At 40.8% G+C, this 20,093-nt stretch overlaps 1 protein-coding gene across 1 annotated transcript in view; it reads left to right on the top strand.

The window, feature by feature from the left end:
• Positions 1–20,093, top strand: part of CAMK1D (calcium/calmodulin dependent protein kinase ID) — a 478,963-nt gene that overhangs the window by 405,585 nt on the left and 53,285 nt on the right. The window contains exon 6 of the mRNA XM_027838808.1: positions 10,445–10,520. Coding sequence (XP_027694609.1) covers positions 10,445–10,520 — 76 coding nt within the window. The remainder of the gene's footprint in view (positions 1–10,444; positions 10,521–20,093) is intronic.

Here is a 20,093-nt window from a genome sequence, read left to right as displayed (position 1 = left end):
TTAGGAAGTTTTTTTTTCCTGACACCAAGCCTCAATTCACCTCTTTGCAACGTCTATTCATTGCTTTTGGTTCTGTCCTCTAGGGCCAAAGATAGTCTAATTCTTCTCCCAGAGGAGAGGTCTTCTAATATTTAAAGACAGCTATCATGTCCCCAAATCCCCAATTCCTTCAACCAAGCTTCATATGATATGGATTCAAGGCTCTTTGCTATCCTATTGCCCTCCTACACATTCTTCAGTTTATCAACCTCCTTCTTAAACTAAGAACTAGTTTTCTGGAGAAGGAAATGGCAAACCATCCTAGTATCTTTGCCAAGAAAACCCCATCATGAAGAGTCAAGACACAACCAACTGACTAAATAACAAGAAGTATAAAGGGAATATATATTTTAGTGTAAGAGGTCTCTACAAAGGATCTCCATGTTCCCATAATACTTTGGGGGCTGGAGAGCCTCTCTTATTAAGAAAGAGAGCCTCTGAAATCCATATATCAAAAGGTCAGGTGCTTCTTGTATGCATAGTCCTGGTAGCAGAGGAGATTTGAAGAGGGATGGTTACAAAAGAGCCTCATATACAGGAGCTGACAGGATACAGAAACACTATGGAGAAAGAAGAGAAAGTGCAAGAGAAAAATAAAAGGGGAAGAGAAAGAAACACTAATGGCAGCAAAAGAAAGTAATGTGGAGAATAGGGTGATGAAAGTGCTTTCTGCCCAAATAAATCCTTTGTGGTTTAACTTGTACTTTTTTTGAAGTAAATACCCCTTTGACTTACTATTATTACATAATTAAATTCTTCTTTCATTTTTTTCATAATTAAAATCTCCAGGGGTGGGGACCCTGCGGCCTCGAGGCTACATGTGGCCCTCTAGGTCCTCCAAGGATTCAGTCAAGGGGTCACATTTGAGGACCTAGAGGGCCACATGTGACCTTGAGGCCGCAGGTTCCCCACCTCTGTTAATCCAAACAGTGTTTGGGAGCTTCATGGGGAAATGGGGGCCCATGAACAGTGGATTTGAATAGATGATAAACCTAAACAGGTTCTAAGAACCTTGCCATCTTGAGGTGGCATGGTATTCTCCATATGTATGGAGGACAACTAGTGAACAAATGAGGAGGAAGATGCAACGCCAGCTCAAAGAATTCAGATTGGCCAGAATGCAGAATACACAAAGAACAGTAGCATGAAATAAGTCTGGGAGGGCGGAGTCAGATTGTGGAGAGCCTTAAATGTGCATCTTAGGAGTCTGTATTTTATCCTGGAGGCAACAGGGGGCCCCTAAAGATTTTTCTGAGCACTGGAGTAACATGATCAGAGCTGTGCCTTAGAACGGTTATCTAGGTCAATGTTTGGAGAATGGATCAGAAAGGAAACACAGACCTGAACCAGGGAGACCCATTAGGAGGCTACAGGAATAGAACTGGCAAAAGGTGGTGAAGCCTGAACTAGGGTGCTAGCAATGTGAGAGGAAAGAAGGGGATGGATGGAAGAGATGTTGTAGTCTAGAAGTACAACGGACAAATCCTGGTTCTTGATTAGGCGTGGGACAGGGAGCAGGGAGAAAGGAGTGAGAAAAAGAAGATTTAAGAGTACTCTAACTTAACTTGAACTCAATCCAGCCTTGAAAAAGGAAGATGGACCAAATAACATACTGAATTCCCTTCTGGCTTGAATTCTAGGAAAGATATCTGCCCAAGTACTGTCTCCACCCCACACAGGACAGCCTCCCTTTCCTCCTCCTTCAAACCAGATCTGTAAGGAGCGTGAGTTCCTATTTCACTTAATCATTTCACACCCACCTCCACACATTCAATTCTAAATTGATTCTCCTTACCCATCTGTCTCCCTCTTCTTTAAACTCACAGTCCCTATTTACTTATTTTTTTTCATTCTCAGATTTTGGCAATAGCTCAGGTCTCGGTGCCCCAAGGAGGTGTTTATTTCATCTTACTCATATTGACTGTGCTCTGCCTGTTTTATCCCTTGGCTTCATAGACACTGTCTGGGCTTCCTTGGGTACTTGTAGTTCTTTCAGGGCTTTCAGAATGGGTTAGCTGTTAAAAATCTAAAACACTTCTTCTGCCATGCCCTTTCGTGTTTTTGCCTGTTCTGGCCCTTTCTTCTTATCTGTATATTTTAATTCTGTGGGGAGCTGTTAAGGATAGTGAAGCAGCCCAAATCTGTTTAGAGTCAGTTCTCTAAGTGTCTCTAGGGTCTTTTTGGTGATTACCAATAGGATTCTTGGACAGCTGATGTCCACTAAGTTAAGTAGACGATTTTTCTCAAGAGAGATTAGTGGTAACTAGTAAGTATATGAAAGGGGAAGTGGTTGTAGCTCTAAGCAAATATATAAATGTATCAAAATGACTTTTCTAAGTTTATGACATACTCCTTAACAGCAGCCCTAAAGAAAAAGTAGATATGTCTTCCTTAAAATCACAATGGAAATAGATTACATGTGATACCAGTCCTACATCAGTGAAGAGCAAAGGATCCAAGGAGTGTTCCTTTGCTTAGAAGGATTCTTGATCTAGTATCCATGCACTTCTAAAAAATATTTTATATCTGCTTTTCAATATAATTGTTATCACCTGTAAACCTGTACATTGTATTCATGCATTTAAAAATATTCATCTAAAGGGCAGTTAGGTGGCGCAGTGAATAGAGCACTGGCCTTGGATTCTGGAAGACCTGAGTTCAAATCCAGCCTCACACACATAACACTTACTAGCTGTGTGACCCTGGACAAGTCACTTAACCCCACTGCCTAGCTAAAAAAAAATATTCATCTAAGAAGGGTCTATAAGTTTCAGCACACTGCCAAAGGGGTCTATGACACACAAAAAAAGATTAAATTCCTTGGAAGGAAAGACTGACTAGACAGTATTTCATTTGAAAAGATCTGAGTAGGTGTTTGAATGGACTTCAACAGTGTGGGTCTACGATGTGATATGGAAGCCACTTTGATTGATCTGAGGCTTCACTAAGAAAAATATAGATCTGGAACCAGAGAAATGCTAACCTCTGTTTTGTTCTGACTATAAGTAGAGCATTATATTGAGCTCTAGGTGCTATATTTTAAGAGGGATGTTGATAACCTGGAAAGCACCCAGAAGAAAGGGCAACCAGGATGGTGCAGGGCTTCAAGATGATTAAACAATTGATGGAAATGGGAATGTTTAACCTGGAAACAGGAAGAATTAGAGGGGATGCTGCATAGTCATATTCAATTAGCTAAAGGGCTTTCATGTGGAAGAGGCTTATCAAGGCTCCAACTGCAGAGCCCAGAGCAATGAGTGGAAATTGCAAAGGGGCAGATTTAGGATTGATAACTTCCAATTCAGAGCTAGCCTCAAGTATCATAGGTTGGTAGAGAAGGTGGTAGATTTCTCCTTCCTAGAGATCTTTAAACAAAAGCTACAGCAAAAATTGGATAGGTTGCATAGTCTATGCTTGTTCATATATACTAGATGGGATTTGAAGCCCCTTCCATTCCAGAAATGCTGCAGTCCTATGAATAGTCAACATATGAGAACAAATAGCTTTGAATTAAGTAATACAACTAAATTCTTTCAGTCTTCCCTATTCCTCATAGGGAAGGATTTGGCCAGCACAAAAGAGACAGACACAGAGAGACAGAGACAAAGAAAGAGACTAAAAGACAAAGAGAGATGAGACAGAAAGAGACAGATACAAATAAAGACAGAGATAGAGAGACAGAGACAGATGCATAGAGAGGTTTCCTTCTGCTCTATATGAATGGAAAGCCACTACTCCAAAAAGGATGTGTGGAGATGAATATTTTCCCCCCTGTAACAAGACAGCTGACTTCCAGACTTTTTGGTATGGTTCATTAAGCCACTTTCTTACCCTTTCCTCGGGAAAGAAAATAACTTGCCTAATTGTTTCAAAAATAAAATTAAATGACTCTGAATTTTTTTTTGAAAAATCCCTGAAGTTTTTCCTTAACTAGTCATATTTGTATCAAATTAGTACAAAACTAACTTGGTTGGTGGAAGAATTTTCCCATGAAGTGGAATTTTCCATTGGACAGATCGGAGGTGAATGAGTGTGGCAATATTAAATGTAATTAGCATATTCAGTGGTCTAGAATACCAGTGTTTCAGATAGAATTGAAATAAAGTCTGTGAAAAAATGGAAGTCTTTTCCCCTTTCATTTGTCAGCATGGAGTTCCAACACACAGTTTTGATGCTACATTGATACTAGCATGATTTATTTAGTTTGGAGACTTTTATTCTAATAACTAAACAAAATTAACCTTTGTGACAATCAAATACCATGCAGGGACTATGAGAGAGCATCATGGGGTAGTGGAGAAGAAAAGTGATCTTGGAGTAAGAAAAACTATATTCCAAGGCCTGGCTTATTCAGCTGTGTAGCCTTGGGCAAGTCTCATGTCCCTGTTGATTAATTGGACCAACTACCTCTGTATGTTTCAGTCGTGTCCAGCTCTTCATGACTCCATTTGGTTAACTGCATTAAGATCACAGGGACATAGACTGAAAGATGGAAGGTTCTCCTGGTCACATAAGTAATAAGTGGCTAAACCAGGATTTGAACCCAAGCCTTCCAGCGCCAAATCCAGCCCAGTTCCTCCTGATTCCACATCTTAAGAACAGAGATGACTTTGTCCATCTGTTTCACAAGCATTTATCTAACATTACCTATATATACAACCTTGTATTAGGCCCTAGGGATAAACAACAAGAGGACACAGTCATCATCCTCAATGAATTTTCAGTCTAGCTGGGGAGACGGAGAGTCAGACATTTGTGAATTAATTTGCAATTTGACCCTGGTCTGTGCCTAGAGCTTTTCAAAGCATGGATGATGTTGCTAGCTAAATGTTCCAGTTTGGACTGGCCAAGGCAGTTATTGGTGGTGACATCTCTATTAGTAATCACATTTCTAATGAGCAAGTGAAGATTTTGGCTAAGGAGAGAATAAGTAACCCTTGGTAGCCAGGCAAGGTTGAAATAAACCAAACAGGTTACCTCCAAATAGGAGTGCCCTTTCTTCCTCTGATAGTATAGTGAAGATATAGAGGATAGATGGAGGAAAAGGGTTGTTAAAACTGACCAAAAATGGCAGCAAGAATCCTAGATATTATTAATAAAAGTACAAGATGTTCCACTCTAAAAGGATAAGGAATGAAGGAAGCAAGCATTTATTATGCACTTACTATATGCCAGGCATTACGCTAACTGCTTTACAAATATTATGTCATTTGATCCTCACAACAACCCTGGAAGGTAGGTACTATTTTTATCCTCATTTTACAGTTTAGGAAACTGAGGCAGACTTGCCCAGGGTTATACAGGTAGTAAGAGAGGCTGGAACGGAGGTCTTCCTGACTACAGACGCAGTGCTCTATCTGCTATAACTACCTAGGAAGAAAATGGGGCCAACATGAGGAGCAGAACATATCAGAAGAGATAAGAGAGCCATTTGACCTAGATCTCAAGCTCAGAAAAGGACCTCCAATTTAGTAGGTTAATTCAACCATGAAACTGGAACATTTGAATGAACCTGTTACACACAACTTTGTCCCCAAAGTAGATTTTTCATCAATACCTTAATGTATTAAAACAAAAAAGTCTGTAAAACATGCCCAAAGATTCAAATTATATCTTATTTTCTGTCTTATTTTATTTTCATGTATCTGGTTTTATCATGGCTAGGATCCTCAAAGAGTATAAATGACCTAGGTTTTACTCTGACATCCAAGAGCCTTTGGCAAAGCATGTGCAAGTGAGTTATAAGATTAATATAGTTAACTTGTCTAGAAGTAGCCAGGACCAAGAATGACTGGTGATACTTGTGCAAAAAGGCACAGAAGCAAATGTGCACATGAGATATTTCATGAGTATAGAGCATTCCAGGGGTGAATATGAAATAAGGGAAGGTCATGTTGGACTGTGGTAGAATGCCGGAACTTTTCTCAATACACAAAACAGAGCCCTTGAGAGTTATTTGTTTATTTTAGTAGAAGAGTGATAGTATGAGATCTTTACTTGTGAAAAAATTAGTCTGGTAGCTCAGAGAGGTCAGAATGGGAATGCGAAGGTTGGTTATGAGGTTTACTTATCTATCTATCTATTTATTTATTATTTATTTTAGACAATTGGGGTTAAGTGACTTGCCCAGGGTCACACAGCTAGTAAGTGTCAAGTGTTTGGCCTGAGGCCGAATTTGAACTCAGGTCCTCCTGATTTCAGGGCCAGTGCTCTATCCATTATGCCACCTAGCTGCCCCTTGAGGTTTTTTTTTTTTAGTCCAAAAGGATGGCAATGGAAGAGGATGGTAATGAATGCCTTTACTAAGGTAATCATAGTGGGAATGGAGAAAAGGGGGGAGAGTTTTGAGAAATGTTTCAAAAGTAAAATCAATAGGTCTTGGTAACCAATTGGGTATGAAAGATGATGGAAAGGGAAGGTTAAAGAATGACATAGTTTCAACATGGGAAAATGGGTGACAGAAATGGTGAAATTAGAAGGAAAAGCAGGTTCAGAAAAATAATAATCTTGGTTTTAAAAATGGCTTATGAGAAATCTAGGTGGTGATGGCCTATGGACAGTTGGAATTATAGATCTGGAGCTCAGAAGAGATGTGAGAACAGCAGATGTAGCTATGAGATCCCGTCTTTCTGGAAATAATCATTGAAGCCACAGGAACAAATGAGATTATCAAGGGAAGGAGTGTAGGGCGAAGAGGAAAGAATGGAGGACAGGCCATTGTGGGATACCCCATCCTGAGAGGTAGGGAGGAAGACGAAGAGATCTAGAAGAAGCAATTAAGTTGGCAGGAAAACCAGAGGAGAGCTGTGTCATGGAAACCAAGGGAGGAGAAAGTATCCAAAAGGAAGGGATGGTCAGAAGCATCAAATGCTACAGAAAGTTCCAGAAGGATGAAGACTTAAGGCCATTCTGTTTAGTGATAAGAAGGTCATTGGTGACCCTGAGAGAGGAACAGTTCAGTGCAGTTGAGGCAGCAGAAAGACTGCAAGAAAGTCAGCAGGAAATGATGAGGAAATGAAGGTGTCTGTTGTAGACAACTTTTTTGAAATGTTTAGTGATGAAAAGGTGATTGCTTACTGGTTATTCCTGGGGAAAATGAAGTAAGCTTTCTATTGAGGAGAAACTCAGCCTTCCGCTGCTATGGCACTGACAAGAGCCCCCTCTGAGGCAGCCCTGTTTGACAGCTGCTTTATCTCTTCCCAGATGCCTTCCCTCAGGGACATGGTGGAGGGGAGCTCCTTCTAAATTTTCAGCTGAAGCACCCGGTGCCTGTGTGTTGAAGTGCTCACCAAGCATTTGAGCCATACTCTGCTTTGTTCTGTCAAACAACCCACAAGTTTTTTGTGTTGTTATTTTTTGTTTTGTTTTGTGACATGAAACTGGGATTTTCTAACTTAGCAGTTTATTTGCTCATCTCAATGACTGTGTTCCTGGCTTCCTGAAGTCATCTCCTCAGGGAGGTAAAACCTGATCCAGCTTCCGTTTGATGAGTTTGCTCAACAGACATTTGAATTTTCTAATTTGCCCCAAAGATGGGATCCAGGGATGTGTGGCCCACTAGAGAATCAAGCCAATTCTCATGTAAATGCAATACCCACTTCAGCATCATCTGTCTGCATGTTTATATGGCCTATTGGACTGGATTATGAAGATGCAGGATAATATGAATCCAAAGTCAAAGGGACACTTATGGTATCTCAGATCTAAGATCTCTTCATTCCTCCAGTTTGGTGTGGGGGGGTGGGAAGGGGATAGACCTGTGATTTCATTGGTTTAGGGAACTCCCTCTCCCAGTACAGATTGGCATCTCTGCAACATATAATCTTTAGAGCACTAGCTCTTAACCTGGAGTCCATGAATTTGTGTTTTTTTTTAATATTTTTGATAATGATTTCATTATTATCAATTTCCTTTGCAATTCTATAGATTTTTTTTTTGTATTTAAAAATAACATTCTGGGAAAAGGTCTATAGATATCACCAGACTGTCAAAGGGGTCGGTGACACAAATCATGTTAAGAAGGGCTGTCTTCAAGACCTGCTTGGAACACTGAGAACTCAAGGCAGGATTTGAGCCCAAGCCTTCTTGACTCCAAGGCTATCACCCTATTCCCTATGTTAGGCTGCTTTTCTTTTCCCAATTATCATATGGAGAAAGGTCTAGATTCTAGACTATATTCTATCTAGGGGTGGGGAACCTGAGGCCTCAAGGCCACATGTGGCCCTCTAGGTCCTCCGGTGTGGCCTTTTGACTGAGTCCAAATCCTCTCATTAAGGGGATTTGTTCTGTGAAGTTTGGATTCCATCAAAGGGCAGCACTTGAGGACCTAGAGGGCCACATGTAGCCTCGAGGCCACAGGTACTTCACCCCGGGCTAGAAACTATGTTGTCAACAGATATAATAAAAGGAAGTTCCAGTAGAGAGGAAATAAAGGAATAAGCCATTTCTGTGCTGCCTATTATGTGCCAGGCATTGTGCTAAATGTGTTATAAGTATTATCTCACTTGATCCTCCCAACTACCCTGGGAAGTGGGTGTTGTTATTATCCCCATTTTACAGATGAGAAAACTGAAGCAAATATAAGTCAAGTCACTTGCCTAGGGACACACACCTGGTAAACGTCTTAGGCTGTATTTGAATTCAGGTCTTCCTGATTCCAGGATTCCCCAACCCTATCCACTGTGCCACCTAGTGGTTGCCTCTGATGTAGTACAGCCAATTCTCAGCTACTCAGAAGGCGATTTTTCCTTAGCAGGCAATTTATGCTTAATGGTTCTGGTTCTTTTTCCATTTACTTGCTCCACTAAGGAGACATAGAGCAGAGAAAGAAGGTAGAACATAAATGATGGCAAAATCTGCTTCTTGTTTAAAAAGTTGACCCTTTCTACTTTTTCTTCCTCATTCCATAAAATGTGAGGGAGAGGGAAGATGGGAGAATTGATCTAGGAGGTGAACTCCAAGGTGCTCATCAGTTCTACATCTATGCTCCTATAAACTGATTTCCTGAAGTGAAATTTTTATTATTATCTGTACATTGCATTTCTTTCTTTTTGCACCATCAGAAAAAAAAACTTTTTTTAAACTCCACATTGAGATGGCCTGTAGAGCATTTATTTACAAGAAAATAAAGCAAACTTTTCTTGTGGCTACTGCAAAGGAACAAGGCTTTTCCCTTGTCCTTTGGAGGTTTGAGAAATGATCACTCCTGCAAAAATATAGGAAAGGTTTTTGCATTTTATTGGAATTTTCATATTAAAAGTGAACTAGATCGCCATGCATCAGGGATTCTCTATCCTCTCTCCCACAACCCTCTGCCTTTGTCTTCTCTGTGCCCTTTGCCTGACGTACCCACCTGGCCTCCTTCTGGCAAATGAACTAAATATACTTTGAAGCCCAGTTCAAATGTCTGATTCCCCTGATCAGGAAGGACCTTTATTTCAATATAATTCAATAATCATTTATCACACGCCTATTCTATGCAAGGCTGTAATGGGAGGTTCTGTGGATACAAAATGAAACAGATCCTGACCTTTCCCTCCAGACCTTCCGAAGTACTTTATTTTGTAACTCTTCAATGCACTTACTGTGTGGAATTATGTTTTAGCTATCTATACTGATGGCATCCCACTACTACACTGTATATTACTTGAGGGCAGGGACCCTGTCTTTTGTCTCAACTCTGTATCCCACTCAGCATCTAAGACATTGCCTTAACCATAGTGGCTAAGAACTTGTTGGTTGTCATTGGTCAGAAATTCCATACCAAGGGAGATTGGAGCCTGGGTGAGGGGGTGAGAGGACAACCTGACTTGTGATCTAGACTTGCTTTAATGCCCTTTCAGACTCTGGATTATAGCAGTCAATGGAAGGGCAGGGTATGAGATAATGAGAACAAATGATAAACCCTCAAATCCCCTCTCTGAAAGGCCCTTCTTGAAGAGTAAAATTGGTGATTTAAAGACAGGAGTAAGATTAGATTGATTGCATTTTCCCTACTTCAGAGAAGAAAAAATGGAAACCCAGTGGGTCAGATGACCTGTGTGAGACCTCAGAAAAGGACTGAGGTAGGAGGGATGTCTACTCCCCACGGATCAAACTGACGTTCTAACTGCAAAATAGCAAGCATTCTCAGTCTCAGCTGAGTGCTGCTCTGGGCACACAGCAGGTTCACAGCTCAGGAAGTCCTTGTTGACTGATTGACTGATTTGATTAATTGGACTTTGCTACCAAAGGGCCTCACTCTTTTATCCCCCCTTCTAGTAAGGACAAGTAACAAATGGCTCTAACCAAGCCTGCCAGCCTGAGCTTTCTGATTCGACAACAGCAAATTGAAAAACCTTGCCTTGCACTTCTAATTTTGATTACTCAGTGAGTTTCTTTTTCTTTTTCTTTTCTCATTCCACAGCTCCAGAAGTCCTTGCACAGAAACCTTACAGTAAAGCCGTTGACTGCTGGTCCATTGGTGTGATCGCCTACATATTGTAAGTATTTACATACTCTCCCGGTGACCAGGAAAAGATATTATGGCAAAGTTAGCAATCATTTTACTAAAAATAGAAAACTGGGTCTCCTGATTGCTTCTATCATGAATGGTTCTGCATAGAGACCATATTTGCCCCTGAAATCTAGTTGGTATAAAACCTGAGCATGACCTATAATTGATGTTATTTTTCATGTTATATGTTATATGAGAAGCAGTATGGTATAATGCAGGGGTGGGGAACCTGCGACCTCAAGGTTACACACAGCCCTCTAGGTCTTTGACTTCAAAGGGCCGCACTTGAGGACCCAGAGGGTCACGTATGGCCTCAAGGCTGCGGATTTCCCAACCTTGGAATATATAGAACTAAGATTTGGCATTGGGAAGATTCTGACTTGAATCCTAATCAGACATTTTACCAGCTGTATAACTCCAGGTCTTATTTTCCTCATCTGTAATCTGATGAAGTCTGGGCTCAATGACCTCTAACGCCTTTTTTTTTTTTTGCTAGGCAATGAGGTTAAGTGACTTGCCCAGGGTCACACAGCTAATAAGTGTTATGTGTTTGAGGCCATATTTGAACTCAGGTCCTCCTGAATCCAGGGCTGGTGCTCTATACTCTGTGCCACCTCGCTGCCCCCCTAAAGCCCTTTTCAATCCTACATCAATAATCCTGATTTTTTCCCAAAAGTCGACTTTTGGAGGGGGAGGAGATGTATTATTGAACCAATATTATTCTTAGTATAACCCCATGAAATAAAGTGAATATGTACATGGCATAATAATAACAGTAATAACACATTTGTTCTGGTTCAATCACTTTTTTCAGTAGTGTCCAATGGTTCATGATCCTGTTTGGGGTTTTCTTGGCAAAGATACTGGAGTGGTTTGCAATTTCCTTCCCCGAGTCCTTTTACAGGTGAGGAAACTGAGGCAAACAGAGTTAAGTGACTTGCCCAGGGTCACACAGTTAAGTGTCTGAAGTCAAATTTGAACTCAGATCTTCCTGATCCCAGACCCAATGCTGTATCCACTGTGCCACTTAGCTGCTTCAATAACACATTTACATAGCCCTTTATGGTACATGAAACATTTTCCTCATAAAATAACTATATGATATATACATTTCCCATTTCACAGATGTAAAATACCTGGGAATCACAAAGCACCAGATAAATGTTTGCTATTATTATAGATATTGTTATTATAGGAAGGGTTGGTAAATTGCTTCAAGAGGATCCTTTTTTAAAAAATCCATCTAAAAAGTTAATGTTACAATTATCATTTTTTCCAGTTTTATTTTCAAAATCTTGTTTTGGAACACCATTCTGAGATGGGACTAAAATAAAAGTGCATCTTGGGCCAGATATTTTACACAATTGGTTAAAAATGAATTTTCCTCCCAAATTAGGGACTGGTCCCTGGCAGAAATAGCGGGCTGCATAACATTTCCCTGGAATATGTGGGGGCTCAGTCAGAGAAAGGTCTGACTGCTCATTACCCTGTTCTCCCCAGATATTGTTCCGAGACTCACTCCTTTGACATTTACTTTTTTCCCTCATTTTCTGAAAGATTCATTGTTTTTCCCTGGCATTTAGTAGCTTATCTTACATAACTGGAAATCTTATTAACTTTTGTGTCAATTTAGAAGGGCATTGCATGGAGCTCCATCCAAACATGTCTATTCCAATGTGACATGCCTGGGTCAATATGACCTACTGAGATAACGTGTTAAGACTCATTCTGTTCAATTAACTGGTGATAAAAGGGATGAAAATGATGTGATTTCTCAAGAACAGGGAGAATGGGACATAGACCCAAGAAGAATGGAATGGGGCAAAGGAGAAATCCACACGTGTGGATTTACATGCATGTACATGCATATCTATACTTATACATGTGCACACACACATATGTGTGTATATATATGTTAACCAAATGAGTCATACATAATAAGAGTTATAGGAATTTGAAGGGGGAAAAGATCACTAGGGGCTGAAGTTGTCCAAGTTAGGAGTTGATATTTGCACTGTTCCTCAAAGGGTCGATAAGTCAAATCCCTTGAGTGAATTAGAAGGAGAATAATGCCACTGGACAAGCAATGAGTGACCACGCTGCTAAGTGACCCTTAAAAGACCATGCAATAGTTTGAAAGTCAGTTTGAGTGAATCCAGGCAGAGCTAGACTTGAAGAGCAGCTTGCTTCCCAATGAGGAACAACATGTGTAGCAGGTACATAGAACTGGAAAAAGGGAGGGAGGAAGTGAGGGGTGGGGTGGGGAGAAGGAAGGAAGGAAGAAAGGAAGGAAGAAAGGAAGGAAGAAAGAAAGAAAGGAAGGAAGAAAGGAAGGAAGGAAAGAAAAGTGGAGCTGAGAGAAGCATGATGGAGGTGGCTGGTCTAAGTCTCTGTGGGCTGGTATAGTACAATGAGTGTAAATAAAGATGTTACCTGTGTTGCTAAAAAGCCCCCTGGCAACAATGGAGGTAGGCATTCAGTTCTGGGACGTGTCATAAGGCACAGAGGAGGGTGAGCATGGCATAGGAGAATACAGATCTGTAAGTCATGAAATTGGACTGCTCGTACTAGCCTTAGGTCAAATTACTAACTTAGCCAAATAGTAACCTTAAAAATAAATTAGGGCTCAACGTCAAAGATGTCAAGTTCCTAATCTTTTACTCTCACCCACTGATCTATTCTGCCTCTTTTTAATAAAGAACCATCAACTGCAGATTTATCCTCTAGTTCTTGATGTGGACTGTGACCAAGAGCAGGTTTAGTTACCCAGGGGAGCCTGCCTTCCCACAAGGGTTAGCAAAGATTCCCACATTATTAATATCAACTGGAATGGAAAAGAATTCAGACAACTTTCTTCAGGAAGCAACAGTATTATTTTCATTTGATAAGCCTGTCTGTCATATAGCTACAAGACTGTAGCAAAAAGGGACTGCAATACACACCAGTATCCAATTGGCTCCTCTTGGTGCCTTTTCCATCTATATAAACATTGCTGATTTTGTCAGCATGAATAACTTGTATAACAGTATGACATAGATCTATTTTTGGTCCCTACACTAATTGCCATATTAGCCATCATTTAGAAGGACAGATTCTCCCCACTCCCCCACTACCATCCATGCCTTCTAAGGAACATTAGTCTTTTAGCACATTTAATGGGTCCTTCTCTCATACCTATATCGTATTTTCACAGTCTTTTAGAGCAGCTGTGGAGACTTGCCTTGAAAATAGATCTAATAGATTTACAGTGAATAGTTCATCTGTAAAATTAATGACAGAGAAAGGGTTCAAGGTATACCAATCAAGTGCTGATGCCTGGCCTAGGCCTATACCACTCCCTCATACAAGACTAGAGTACCAGACAAAACTATCTCCCAAATCACAATGGAAGCAAGCACCTGTCACCTGACCAAAACCTCACATCCCCATTCTCCCTTGTATTCTGCATGTCTTTTCAGGACCTCAAACCTCAAAGAGATTATTTGATGATAATGATGATGATGATGATGTACCATAGTTGTGTCCCCAGGGCACAAGGAGATTCAAATTGTTCTTTTTGGCCTTGACTAAGGAAGGCCTTAGAAAGATTTCCATTCCCAAAATATCTTTTGAAGCAGATAGGTTAGAGGTATTGTAACAGAAACTAGGAAATCAGTCTAGAGAGACTGGAGTTTCATCTTTGAACATTTGTTTCAGGTGTTGTTAACATGGATTCACTGAAAGTTATTATCAATGGGAATCTTAAAATAATAAGGTCCAGTACCCTGGTTTTATAGGTGAGGAGACTGAGGCCCACAGAGGCTAATTAATATGCCTAAGGTCACACAAGTAGTCAATGGGTGAGCTGGCACTTGAACCCAGATTTGTTTTTGTTTTGGGCTCCTCTTTTGGTTATGCTATTCAGCCTTTGTCTCATTTCCTTGTCTAGAAGAAAGTATTTGGATTATTTTCTTGTAGTGACTTTATCCATTATTGGCTACTACCTACACTCCATGAATCTTCTCTATGTACTGTGTAATATTTGAAATAAATCACATGAGGGGTGGGGGTTGGACTAAATGACCTGGAAGGTCCCTTTCAGCTCTATTTATTATTATTTATTCTCCATGACCCTATTGTTTGATGTGCCTGTTCTGTCCATTTTTCCTAGGACGTAGAATAAAGCATGTTAAGGCTTTATCCTTTTACACTAAATAGTTGACAGCTGGCTGTTCATAGGTTATATGTCTTTGAAGAAGAATAATTACAACTAAATGCCATTGGAGAAGAAAAGAAGAATAGTTACAAAATTTCAGTAAAGTGATGGTGTCGAATGCAATGTTATTAGTATTAATCCTATTATACTAATGAGAATAATTAATAGGCAGCCAAAATCAATTGATAAGAATTTATTAAGTGCTTTGCTGTGAGTATGTCAGACACTGTGCTAAGCAATAGAGATACAAAGACAAAAGCAAAAAAAGTCCTCGTCTTCAAGGAGCTTCCATTCTATCTAAAGAGATGATGTGCTGAGCACTGACCTTTTTTTGTCCCTAAATTATGAGTTTCATCTGGAAGGCTGGTTCAAGCCTCAGGGTATTCTACCTGTCATCAAGAGTATAGGGTCTGAACCTCAACTTCCAAGTTTCAGAACCCAATTTTATCATTTTTCCTAGAGAAGAACAATCCCTAACTAGTTAATTCATACTAGAAATGAAATTATAAACCCAAGTACCAGCTTACTAATCTCCAATGAGAAACACGATCAAATTTTTTGTCAGCCTGTTGTGTATGCTTATTTCCCATTGAGGAAACCTACTTAAGAAGTGGAATTATTATATTAAGGTTGCTTAGTAAATATTCAATCAGGGCAAAGGTAATGAGATGGTTGTAAGCATTTTCCCCAAGCCTAGTAAATGACCCTTCTCCACCAAAGAGATATTCAGACCAGATATCTGTGGCAGTTCATCAAAGTACCCTCTCGCCTGTACAATGCTGGGGTAATGTTACCCTTCATGTAGACCACCACTCTTCCGATTCCCCTTGTTATTTGTAATTCAATACTGCTGGGATTCTAGGTTGAGAGGTTCTGTAATTCTCCTTCCCAGACAGATGCCCTGGAGACCTTTTGCATCTAGCCCATAGAGGGACATCAGATGGACTAAACCCTCCAAATAAACCAGATTGATTTCCTTATGTAATAAAAGCTCTTTAAAAATTATATTAGAACTAGCATACACATGAAACTTTAGGGAAATTTCAGGCTCAAATATAAGGCATTAATCCATCCAAAATAACATCTATGAATTGTGGCACAGTGAGCAGACAGCTGGACTCAGAGCCAACAAGACCTGAGTTCAAATCCTGCTTCTAATATATACTGGCATAAACCATACATCCCACATAACATTTACACTCCTTATATCTTACATGTCCACAGTTATTTGCATATTGTCCCCTTCACTAAAATGTGAGTTCCTTGAGATCAGCATCTATGTTTTTGCCTTTTTCTGTATCCCCAGTGCTTAGCAGAGTTCCTGGCACATAATTAGCACTTAATAAATGGCAGTTAGGTGGCAAAGAGGGTAGAGTGCCAAACAGATTCATCTTCCTGAGTTCAAATCTAGACTTAGACATTTACTAGATGTGTGACCCTAGGCAAGTCACTCAACCCTATTTGCCTCATTTCTTCATCTGTAAAATGAGCTGGAGAAGGAAATGGCAAACCACTTCAGTATCTCTGCCAAGAAAACTCCAAATGGGGTCACAAAAAGTCAGACAGGACTGAAAAATGACCAAACAACAACAACAAATGCTTGTTGACTGACTGACTGGTGGTGTGACCCTGAACAAATCCCATTACCCTTAAGTGCTCTAGGTAAGTCTCTAAGACTCTTAAGCTGCAGAGATCTATACTGGCACAGGCAGTTTATCTCATCCAAGAGATCCCTATACTAATGAGGTCCCAGATCCAGTTCCTCTCCCTACCTTTTTCAACTCACTTCCTAAATATCCAGACACAAAAACAAGGGAGACAGAATTAGATTCCATACAGTGGTATCTCTGAAGCTGAACTGCCATAAAACCATATGATCTAAGTCCTAAAACTGTCACACAAAGAAGGGAAGAAGGAAAAAGAGAGACCTTGGCAAGCCCAGGAAAGAAAGTAAAGAGGCAAATTGCCTTATAGTAGGAGCTCTTATAAAAATTCATGATGGAAGAAAATGCTAAATTTCAGTTAGAGTGAAAATAAAGATGCAATTTTTTCCCATCCAAGTTCATGTTGTTGTTAAGTTGTTTCAGTCATGTCTGACTCTTTGTGACCCCATTTGGGATTTTCCTGGTAAAGATATTGAGGTAGTTTGCCTTTGCCTTTTCCTTTTATAGCTCATTTTACAAATGAGGAAACTGAGGCAAACAGGGTTAAGTGGCTTGCGCAGGGTCACACAGCTAGGAAGTGTCAAAGGCTGGATTTGAAGTCAGAAAGATAAATCTCCCTGATTCCAAGACCAGCGCTCTATCCATCGAGCTATGTAGTTGCCCAGTCCAAATTCATAGATCCTCCAATATTCATGCATAGATCTCATGAGTCCCAGATGAAGAATCCCCACCTTCCAGAGAAAAAGGAACAACACGGACTCTCTGGAATCCCCAGTGACTGCTGAGAATTTGAGGACTTTACCACCACCAAGGAAACCAGTGGGGAAAAGAAGATGATGATTACGTATTGCTGTTTGGAGAAAGGAAGAAAAAGGGGGATAGGGATGAAGGGAATAGGAATGCACTTGCCTGGCCCTCAAGCAAAATGAAAAGGGAGAGATGCAAGTTCTCTGGTGGCCAAGAGAGACGTGTCTCCAACTTCTTGTCCAAAGCCACCTCCAGAAGCGGGACGTTGCAGCTGTCCAAGCCATTGTTCTCTATAGCCTGGTACTGCGCGCCACCTACAGGCTGAACGAGAAACTTCACTTTCCATGTTCTAAGTCCAATCAATTCTCAAGCTCCTAGAACTGGAACTAGAAGGGACCTTGGAGGCCAAGTCATCCTAGATGTTCACTTTACAGATGAAGAAACTGAGGCCCAGGGAGGTTAATTGTTTGCTCAGAGTTACACCGGTAGTGAGTAGCTGAGCTAGCATCTCCAACGCTAAAGCGAGCATCCTTTGCGTGTTTGTACAGATTTAAGAGGCAGATTGGTTTAGGATTAAAAGGTCCTGTCACGCAGTCACAGGAAGCCGTGCCCTCAGACTGGATGATCCCTAGCATCTTCGCCGCTCTATGTTTTTGAGTTCTTACAGACTGTTACAATAGTTTTTTACTAAAGGTAGCCTCAGAGCTAGGAAAACCCGGGTTCAAATCCCACCTGACACAGTCTGTGTAACCCCGGGCTAGTGGGCTAGTAACTCAATCTCTCAGTGCCACAGACACTCTGAGGTTATAGATTTCAGAGCAGCATCAGCCTACATTGATAGACAAAGTGTCCTCACAATGAAATCTAAGGGAGGGAGGGAGGGAGGGAGGGGGGAGAGGGGGAGGGGGAGAGAGAGAGAAAGAGCGAGAGAGAGCGCAAGAACATCATCTTAATCTCATCAGGAAGGTAGCTCTAAACTGTATTGTACGATGGATTATTTCTGGGAAGACTTCCTGGAGACAGCTAAACTCAGCCAAAAGGTAGAGGACACTAAAACAGTAATTTCATAGATACAAGAACTCCCAGGTGAGGAAATTCCCTCTGTCAGTGCAAATCAGCACCTTCTCTCCAACTTAGTGTATGACAGAATTGTCTAGGGCAGTAAGAAATTAAATAACTTGCCCAGAGCCACATAATCCGTATATGTCAGATATAGGACTTGATTTAAAGTTTTCAGGACTTCAAGGACCCACTGCTCTAAGCCCATCCATGTTTTATTTTTTCTTGTTAGTTTCTGTCAGAACACAGCTTTTCCTAACTATGTACATAGTACAGAGTTTCTTATTTTTAAGGCCTATAATAGCATATCTACTCTTCATAATCTTTCTGGCTGGAGGTTTACATGGTGCTGCCTGTGGCTTATCATTTGTTCTATCTGCAGTTCCTTAGAGAGGACAGCAACACTATGAGGATAGGGAAGGGGTGGCATTGTTTGAGTTAGAAATTTGTAAGACCCGGGGCTCAATGGGGAATGCGACTTATGTTTTTCCACTGATTCCAACCAACTTGGGATTGACCTATATATCTGCTGTGCCAGTTGCAAAATCACCCACCTGAATGGGTAGAGGATGTCTTTTCATCCCATTGGGTATTGTGATTAGAGTAGCTTTTGGACTAAGACTTCCCCCCTTCACCTGTTTCCCCAGCTATGGGCTGTACCAGAATTCATCAAGGATGACCTGGAGGCAGGCAGGCCCATGACCAAGGCATCTCATCCCCCTTAACTCCTTGCTAAACCTGTCCTTCCCCTTCTGGTCCCTAGTCATCCCAGACCCAAGGTGTCAGGGGAACTCATCAGCACTGTAAGTGCCCTCCTCCCTTGCCTTTCCCCTTAATTCAAGCTTCTTAATTGTTCACAGTGCCTGGATGAGATGGCAGTCAACAACTCCATTCTCCCAGTGAGATGGAGGACCTCCAGGCCTTAGAGCCCTGAGGTCCTGTAGGCCTTATTATCGTCAATCTCTGGATGATGGATGAGGATACCACTTTATATATTGCTGTTTAATAATCTCTTGGTCATTTACTAATTTAAATAGGGGGATGGAGTTAACAGCCAGGATAAGCCCCTCTAGGCTATCTCATTTAACAAGTTCCCCCTGCCTTTTATGCTCTGTAATCCCCTAGTGCTGTCATTTGACCTATGGTAGGTCTTTTCATTCACTCTACCGCTGCACCCTTAGGACTCATAGACCTTTCCACTTGACCTAAAGCACTGTATCAAATGCTTTCATTTCCTGCACTCCTGATTTCTTTTCCCCTCAACCATCTCTTGGAAACTGTCCCATGAGAAGCAATTGAAAGGACTGAGGTGGCTTAGCCCAGAGAAGAGAGAGTATAATGTAGGGCATGGGAGATGTCCGATGGAAGTGGATGTACTTTGTTTCATGCTACTTAAGAGGGCTGGACAAAAACCAGAGGATGAAAGCTACTGGGAGGGAGATTTCAGTGCATTATAATGAAGAGCTTTATACAACCATCCAATAAGAGAATAGGTGCCTTACAAAGGAATGAATTTGTCACTGAAATTGATAAAACAGAGGTTGAATAGTCTCTGTCAAAGGGATTATAGAAGGGATTCCTACTAAAACAAAAAATCAGTTAGGAGGTTTACTATTACTCCAATCACTATTCCCTCTGACTTTCAGACACACTCCTCTTTGGCTAACAATAATAATAGCCAGCTTTAAGTTTTTAAAGTTTTTAAAAGCACAGCACATGTTAGCTCATTTGATCCTCCCAACAACCCTGTGAGATAGATGTTATTTATTATTCCCATTTTATAGATGACGAAACTGAGGCCTGAGAGAGGTTAAGTGACTTGCCTAGGGTCACACAACTAGGGATAAAGGGAGGATTTGAACTTGAGTCTTTCAGACTCCTAGGTCCAGCACTC

Source organism: Vombatus ursinus, unplaced genomic scaffold, assembly GCF_900497805.2.
Source record: "Vombatus ursinus unplaced genomic scaffold, bare-nosed wombat genome assembly UNPS02014830.1, whole genome shotgun sequence".
Classification (NCBI taxonomy): domain Eukaryota; kingdom Metazoa; phylum Chordata; class Mammalia; order Diprotodontia; family Vombatidae; genus Vombatus; species Vombatus ursinus.
This window is presented reverse-complemented; position numbering and strand designations above follow the sequence as displayed.